General features: G+C 33.6%; 1 protein-coding gene across 1 annotated transcript; it reads right to left on the reverse strand.

Annotated features, from left to right (window-relative positions):
* Positions 1-6,955: 6,955 nt before the first annotated feature.
* Positions 6,956-8,269, reverse strand: LOC131861592 (phospholipase A1-Igamma1, chloroplastic-like). Its single transcript, XM_059214942.1, has one exon. It carries the CDS (start codon positions 8,267-8,269, stop codon positions 6,956-6,958), a length of 1,314 nt encoding a protein of 437 aa, XP_059070925.1.
* Positions 8,270-9,519: the final 1,250 nt, after the last annotated feature.

Raw genomic sequence — 9,519 nt, forward strand, 5'->3', positions numbered from 1 at the left:
ATCACCCTGCCCGTTCTCAGATCCATCCCCTACCCAGGCTGTGTCAACTTCAAATGTTTCAAAATCACACTTCTCCCAACAAACTGCCTGCTTCTCCCGCTCTTCTTAGCTTTGTTTAAACCCTTGTTGCTGCTTTCTTTCAAATGTTGATAGAATGAATATTCATATAATATCGAGGTGGTGAAAGTAGTACGAATGCATTAATGCAAATATCTTTTGAAAGGATTGATTGTAATTGAGAACATAAATGCATGTACATAGCTCAAAAATGTTTCATGATCAAACAACTAACAAACCATGTCTAGGGTGCATTATGTTCATGCTGATTAGATGAGGAACAATGATTCTATTAGCGAGACAAGATTTGTCTCATTTTAAAAGAGAGTAGATGTGAGAAGTGAGAGGCTGGTGAGTTGGTTTGTTTTCACACCCGATACTATGCAGTTTGCCCACATTGCCCAAAAATTATTTTAATATTGCTTGTTTGAAACATTGATAAGAACAATTGCTTCTTTGAAACATCAACAGGAACAGTTGGTTGTTTCAGATGTCTAGAAACAAAAAGAAGACATAATAACCAATTTTTGAGTGTGAGACAAAAACGTCAAGCTCACCATATGCAAGCTTTCTTGCAAGTGTAGCCTATTGACTAATTAATCCTTATAACCCCCAAAAGTGCTTTATTTAAGTATTTAATTATTTTGGGCACCTTAGGTACAAGGTTAGGCAAATCCAACCTTTAAAACTTTCCATTCTCTCTCCAACAAGATATTATACCAATATGCCCACTAAATTGTTTTAATTAAATCAATACAACCTCTATAAATTTAATTAAATATAGGTCAACATTACACCCGAGTTGTAAAACTGGTTTAAATGCATTAAAATTAAAATTGGCTGCATAGGAGTGATGATAACCAAACATAATCGAGACACTTATTATAGATAGATTCTCTCTCCAAGAATATTGGAGAGCACACCAAAAGTCTAAAATAACCTCAAAAACTACCCTCTAAGTCCTTTAGGCCATCCAATCTTGTTGGTAACATAAAAAATACTCTAATATGGTCGATACACACCCATAATATTAGAGCCAACTACAAAGCTACATAACATGAAAATGCGGACATTACACTTATCCCTTCTATAAGATTTATTTGTGTAATGTCCCCTTTATTTGGACCTTAAATTTAATTAAATAATAAAAATTTAAGTTGTCAAAATTACATAAATTTAATAACAACTTAATTTAATTATCTAATAAGGTTATAAAAAAGACGTTAATTAAAAGGTTCTATTTATTATTTCCCATTTTAAAAAGACAAATATTAAAAGGTAAGAGAATTTTAAAAGGGTTTCTAGAAGCTCCCTTGGCGAGTTATAAAAAGACACTTTGAGTCTCTATTGGGTATGCTTAGTTTATTCTTTCTCTAGTATAGCTCAAAAAGATTTTAGATTTTAGTTGAGAAGCCCTAGTATGGAAACCCTCAAGTTTGGAGGAATTGGATGAAAACCTAGTTTCATTCTTGAAGCAGTTTCAATTAGCATTCGCGGTTGCATTGTATTGACGATCTCAGATTTTGAATGGTTTATTAGAGATTTCATAGGGGGGTTGAAAGTAAGTTTGATAAATTTATGAAGTCCTTTTAAGAGACAAATTTGCAGGTTGGAGATTAATACTGGTTTTTTCTCTATTTATTCCATGCGCATTATATTGCCTCTGGTAATGATATACTTTCAATATGAATGAATCGATTCATAAAGTCTAATGATGAATAAAAAGATTTAATATTTAATTTGAGCATATGGAATATTTTTAATGCCTTGGCAAGAGTTTGTGAAGTTCTAAATACGTTACTTGATTATATTATAAGTCTAAGGCTTTTGTTTGAGGCATGAGATTTATATATATTTTTGGTTCTTTATTAATACATTAGAATCACACCTAGTATTTGGCATTGAAATTACTTATGGTTTGACATGGTGAGAAAGTTTTAATAATGTGGAATTTATTCAAGTATTATCTCTTTTTAGCTCTACAACATCTTGACATATGCTTATTCCATCTTGTGCATAGATACCAACCCAAATAGTGAATTAACCATGTTGATGTTGTGCTATAGTAATTTTATGTGGGCCACATTAAGAGTACACTTGATGATACTTATATATTCAATCAAAACGGTATGCACCCCAACAAATATAGACCGTGCAATAGTACTCCCTTTCTTGTCATAAACCGACAAGTTCAACTGTCAACCCATGATAATTCAATCTATAATAGTCCATTACAAGAAGTAAAGACTCAATGATTTTGGGTGGGTCAATAGACAATTCAATTGGCTCCACCTCATAGGACCACAAACAACACCTTAATCCCACATCCCATTGGTTTCATCAACAACTAGATGTCACCTCATCATCCAACTCAAAGAGTGGATTTTAGAAAGTCAAATTAGCACTCATAACAAACAATGGGCTATCAATAAACTTAAAAGTTATTACCACTTTCTAATTCAAACCAACCATCCTAACGTCCAAAATTAGGACTCTACTTGAAGCTAAAGTCTTCTTGGATTTATTCAAGATCTTAAATCACCTACTTGAGTTCCTTTGCCCTTTCTTTCTTTTCCTACTTTGTGAACGGTTCAATAACAACAAGCTAATATGTCTGCAATATTCTTAGCTTCAATTTATAATGTACTATTTAATTTTATTTATCAATTGGACCACATATGTGATTGAGTGTCCAAGCCTCTTGACATGTGAAACATCACTTCTCTTTTTACTCCTATCTATTTTTGTGGGATCTTGTATGTTGTAAACCAAAAGAAATCACTTCCTATTTTGTCAGCTAGTTTTTAAGCTTCTCAATTTTTTACTCTACTAATTTTTATGAGAACCTACGAGCTATATGTGAGACATCTTGTTCCTTTCTAAAAATGGCCAAAAATTAAAATTGTACCTTCTTAGAGATATCATCATCTTCATTTGAAATCAAGCAAACATGGATGCCTTAACATTTTATGCATGATGTTTTTTTATTTTGGTAAAGAATCATTGGAACATTCAAATAATTAAATTATTGCACTTGAGATCAATAAAAATTAAAAAATGATCTCACCTTATCCATAACTTTTAAACTTTGAGCCCTCTTATCAAAAGAGTGGCTTCTGGTACCACACAACCCATGAAATTCTTTAATAATAATCTATAAAATCATCATCATTATATCATTATTATATAGTGTTATATGAATTGTAATTCTTAAGAACTCATTGAGACAAGAGGCAACTTCAAGTCTTAATCCTCATGAGGATGTTCCATAAGCTTCCGTTGGACCAATTCAACATCCTGCAATATAATTGTTCTACCTTAGACAAACATAATTCCAATTACATCAGCTTGATAAGAAAATTATCTAGAAATTGGAGACTCCAACTTTATTCCAATCATTAAGAGCCAAATTTCCACTTTTCTTTCTATAATTTCCTAGGTTGAATACACTTCATCAAATCACTGAAATATTTTGATAAGTGACCCACAATCTAATTTTCTTTAGATGCAATAATATACCAAGTTTGAATGTTTTCCAAAATGTCATGCAACTCAAGAAACTTTAATAGATGGTAGTCTCCCAACAGGTTGGCAAGACCGCTAGCTCTAATACCTATGTAAGACACCACCTCAGATGTAGCAACTCTTTTTTTATAATTTTCCCCAATTTTAGAGAATTGTCATTAAGACAAATATTTTGCATGCATTTTATAGAAGAGTTTTCATATTGAGGTATTTGGTGATATTTTGTTGATTAGAAAGCAACATATATGTTGTTAGTGAACTTATTTCATGAGTACTTTATTTTGATATGTTTGTCTCCATATTTGTAACATATTGTATCATTTAGTAAAAAAACATCATATTTCCTAGTTCATGTTGTATCATTCAGTATGTTTGTTAGAAAGAAAGGTGTCACTCTAATGGATTACAAGCAAGTCTAGAATAAGACTGCCTAACTATATTTTCTACTGATATCCTATCTCATAAGGAGGAAATTGAGGATGAACTCTTGGTTTAGGTGTAGGAGAGGTTATAGTCAGGCAAAGGGAAGCAATTATCCTTCAATCTCAATGGAAGATTAGTGCATTTACATGCTTTTATATTGCCATCTGAATGACTCTATTTTTTGGGTGTTTTTTAAATTAGTTTTTGGGTGCTACGAGGCTCCATATTTTAGTGCCATAGGATGTAATCATAGAATATGGCTGTTAAGGAATTCTATTTGGCTAATGTGAAGATTGTGGACAGGTTTACCACGAGCTAGGTATACATAGTTATTGAATCTTTTTATGCAGTTTTATTTCTCTTCATATGTAAGTCTCTGTGTCTAGAATATGATAGGGTATGAGATGCCATCATATGGCTGCAAGGAATATTTCTACTCTATTAGTGTTTTTTAGTGTGTATATTATAGTGTATTTGGATATTTTTATAAAAAATTAATATATATGCAATAATAATTTATCTATGTAATCTAGCAATTGTAGCTACAAATACTCATTGTTAATAGAGGATTTAATGCTATTAGAATATTGCATATTTTATATATAGTTTTGAAACATAATTTGCATGGAACTCATTTAATGTTGGTTTTTTTAATTGAACGTCATAGGCCTAGACATTGTGTACATCTAAACAAGGTGTTTTTGCTTGATCTATTAGGTCAGGAAAGCTAAGTGAAATATTACTCATAAATCTTGAATGCAACTTCTAGGAAGTTAATTCCAATTGATTGATGGGCATGGATCACTTGATAGTGTAGTGTAGTCGATTGCTTACAAATACAATTTCACACTCACTTTGGACCCACTTTGGACGTTATGTTCAGTTCATGTATGATTGTGCTTAGTTTCAGGAATGTTTTTGAATACTAGGTGCAATCCGCTACTCATGAGCGTTGTTCTCGTCTAAATTTTGCGCAGTTTGAGTTGTTGTTGGATAGTAGCTCTCGTGTCTCACAAATTTGTTCGAATCGCTCTATGAGTCCTTCAAAGGTGAAATCTAAATTCCATGAGGCATTCTGATAGTTTGATACTATCCCATAAGTTTTATAAATAGCGACGTTTTAAAATACTCATATACATCTTGTGTATTTTTTAATTGTACTTCCAATAAGGTAAATGATTTATTTCTTAGTCCAACCTTTACTTTTATGGTTCTTCCTTCAAGTGGAGCTTGATACTCATTTTGCACAAAAAATAGACATTATAGTATGTAATATTTAAAGGGGAGGAGGATAGTGAATAGATCATTGTTTTATTTATATACATCCTACAGTTTGCTACTCAAACACTAGCTTATTTCTATTTTACGCTAACTTTTATGTATAAAAATCTGATTCGTTCTTAAATTTTTTATCCTACTAGAATTGAAACTTTTAGGGTCCTATTTCCAAAAGTCCTCTATGATCTCTAGGTTGAATTACGTTAACTTGAATCTTAGGAGGTTCAAGATTTGCTTCCCATTTTTTTTATTGTACTCCCATCCAAATAGAAGTGGATCTAAAATAAAGAACGTTTCCTTTTTAAAAACTCCATACATATTGAGTAATATTGCTAAGTTATTGAAAAAATTCTATGGATAACAATCTATCTATGAGAAATTTGGTAAGCCGAAAGGGTTACTCATAATTGTGCAATATTATCATTGTATGTTGTTGTCTAAGGAACGAGTCCAAAAAACTAAAAAGTATTAGTAGATTTTGGAGATTGCATGTGTCCAAACCGAATCTATGGTCATCTTTAGCAAGTCCATGAAATTTCGTATGTAGGCTGATTGCAAAAATACTAGGCAAAAAGTGGCATTTTAATAAATGATTAAATATATAAGAAAGAAAGAGTACTTAAGAAATTATTGTCCAATAAAATTGGCTATTTGATATTGTATTATAGTTTCCTTGGATTATACATAATTGATTTCAAGGATTTGGTATTGAGCTCATGTAAAGCTCCTAACTTAAAATCATACACTTGTCATTCACGATTTAATCAAAAAATGAAATCAAGAATAAAAAATGCATCCTTTATATTTTGTTGATAGTTGATAAGATTGATTGGTAAAGAAGGAAGCTCAATATTTTCACCATCACAATTTAGTTCCTTATCAAGAAAGCTAACTTGATTCTTTGTAGTCCCTTATGTCTTCTTCAAGCTCTCATAAATTAAATGCAATGCCTCCCCATCATGGGGAAGTTGCGGCATTACCATAGTAGCCTCCACAATAATTGTCACATCCCTAGACAATCATTGTTTTAGAATTATAATGTGTTGGATGTATACTTGTATAATCTTAAAGTATGGGTGCAATTGAGCGACAATAAAATGTGCTAGTGTAGAGCTATATACCTAGAAACCAAATATTTGGTAATCTCATAATTATAGATAGTATGGCATGCATACATGCAATCCTCAACTAAAGTTCTCGGTAGATTTAGATAGCACTAGAACATTCATATTGTCACTAATTCTGAGGATTAGAGAAAGATTTGAGAACTTACCCTTGTTGACTATTTTTACAAATTTTGTATGAAGGTATTTTGGGCTACAACAGAGCTGAGGCGTATTATCTCTTGTTTAATAGCAATGTTCATAATTAAAATCAATACTGATTTACGCGTACTTTTATTATCTATCAGATTACTGATGACACGTGATTGTTTTCTATGACAATCAAAAGCTAATTTGTATCATCCACAGCTATGAACTCCTGCATAGTTGATTTCATTTCACGCTAAAGGTTAAGCTTTGAAGTTAAATTAATTCAATAATGAATGTGACAACATGTTAAATATATACATCCAGATAAAAAGAATAATTCAATAACCAACACAGTTGTGGTGACATTGCGGCGCAGAACGTTGGACGTTGATGTCATCTGGAGTTGAGTGAGACATGAATTATTCCTCTTCTGATGGCTGCGTCCATTTGCCATCTGGACCTTTAACGAGGCCCTTGTTCTGTTCCTGCCACCATTTTGGAGGAATTTCATATTTCTCGCGCAATAAATCACAGCTCTTATTAACCAGAGCATGATCTCTTCCACTCCAAGAAAACGGCTGCTTACTTCCAACATACCCGTCCAGTAAATGCAAGTAAAGCTCTAAATTATGAAAGTAGGCAAGATTATGGGTGTGCTGAATGAATGGAGAATTGTTGTGTAAAGGAAGCTCGAAGCCAACATGAAAGTATGTCCACGGAAGCCAATGCAGCAATTTGCTGAGGCATCCCACGTTCTCGTTCATACAAACTCCGGGCACTTTGGGAACCACGTCACGCTTGTTCACAAACCTCAGCACTTTCACTCCAATCTCCTCCACCCGTTTAGCAAACGCAAGATTTCCCACCCGGGGAGAGGCAAAAGCGAAGACGGTGACGGGAATTTGATGAAAATTATGCTTGGTGCAAAGCATTTGTTTGATATCATAAGCGCTCAAGGTTGCAAGAGCAGCTCCTAAGCTGTGTCCCGTAAATGTTATGCTTAAATTGTCCATCTCTTTTTCATAAACTTGAATCAATCGTTCTATCTCTGAGACTACCAAATCTCTGGTGCTGATGTTCACAGTGGCTCCTGCAGCGCCTTGACGGTGACGGACAGTTGAAGTATAGCAGCTCAGGAATCCTCTCTCAATTAGTACTCCATCCGCGAAATGATGCTCTTGGTTTTTGCCTGTCCTCTTGCATCTATAGGATAATCTTGTAGGTACAAGAATATCTCTCAGGTCTTCTATCCATTCTTCAGCAGTCTGAGTTCCTCTCCATGCAATCACTATGTCTCGTCGTCCAAGCCTTCTTATCTCATTTGGATCCGTGCAAACTGCAATAAAACCCAACCAAACACCTTGGTCTTTTGGTTTCTCACCAAAAACTTGATTTAACAGATTAGTATTGGCGTAAACATATTTAGTGACTTGGTAGCCACTTTCAGACATGCCCATCTTATTGAACAGATCTCTTTTACTGTGATAACATGTGCCGTAGTTTTTGGAGTAGCTTTTGCCATCAAATGCGTCGTAACAAAGCTGTGCCAAATTCCCATATCTGAGAGCTTCAGCTTTCAAATTGGGCACCATGGGATCAAGCAAACCATTCCAATTATGGGCACCTTGTATATCTCTCCATACGTCACATAGCTGAGGCTGCGTTGAGTTAGTTTGGGAACTGGGTAATAATACAGCATTATCTTCAAGCTGGGGCAATGGAAATACGGCCATTGATTGACTGATAGAAATTAAGGAATCAATCAAATAATTGTGTCTGATTTCTGGGATGTCAAACAATGATCGGCCAGACAAAGCGTTCGAGGATGAATACAAGGTTTAAGACGAGCACCTTATAAATAGAAAATCACGCACTACAATAGCAGACAATCACGCACTACAATAGCAGACAAAGTAGAATTTCAATCTTCCAACCTGAACTTCTTCTTGTTGACGAGAATTGGGCATATAAGGCTTTGACTTCCCTTGTTCTTCCCGCGTTGTTGTTTTCAAACCTAACGTTCAGACACTAGATTAATACTACAGTATTTATTCAAAGACTATAATCAGAAGGTGTCAAGCTCCCCCACACAGATTGCAATATATTTTTTCAGCCGCCTTCACATCATGTATCTCGTGAATTTCCATCGCCACACTCAGATTGTCTGGCCAGGGGTTCCTAACTTTCAAATTAGCAAAACCCATGACCGCTATTTCTTTGTATCAATGCAAACTGCGCATTTTCTAACATTTTAATATTTAAAAGGAAAGATCATAAATTTGTGTGTTAAGATCTTGTTTAGGTATAAAACTGGTATCAAAAAGTTTGACAGGGATTTCCTAATTTTCTTGAATGTAAAAGTGAACATTTTTCAAAGGGGCATTTGTAACTTGGGTAAGAACAAGCTATAAATAAACCGACAGAAATGTTGTTTATGTCAAGGTGTGGAAAGTAATTAAGGATGGACTCAGATCATGCGTGGTTTTAAGATAGACACATCTCACATGACACATGATATAAAAAAGATCCTTTTCGCTCCATTTTATCTAGGTTGATGTCAAATTTTGTGATTTTATATGTTGAAATCACATATTTTGATTGTGGTGTTTTATGTTTTAAAAAACATGTCTATGTTTGGATATCTGTGTTTACATTTATTGATGAAGTATTTGAGATATTTATAAGAGAACTCCATTAATTCAGTTTTATATCTTCCTACACATCTATTATTCGTTAACCCAACTCTAGATTAGGATTTTCTAAAAAAATGTGAAAAAATATCTAACTAATTCAAGTCAAGTGTTAACCTTGTATCATTTGTCACTTTCTTTATAATTTTTAAAATCTTTGTGAGCTTAAAATCTCATGTCCTTGTGTATATAAACTAGTTTGGAGGGCTAAAATTGCAACAAGTTTTACATAGTGGGTCCAAGAATTTGCTAATTTACACAAAATTGATCGACAATTGTTAGAAAATCAATCA

The sequence above is a fragment of the Cryptomeria japonica genome, unplaced genomic scaffold (assembly GCF_030272615.1).
Source record: "Cryptomeria japonica unplaced genomic scaffold, Sugi_1.0 HiC_scaffold_28, whole genome shotgun sequence".
Taxonomy (NCBI): Eukaryota; Viridiplantae; Streptophyta; class Pinopsida; order Cupressales; family Cupressaceae; genus Cryptomeria; species Cryptomeria japonica.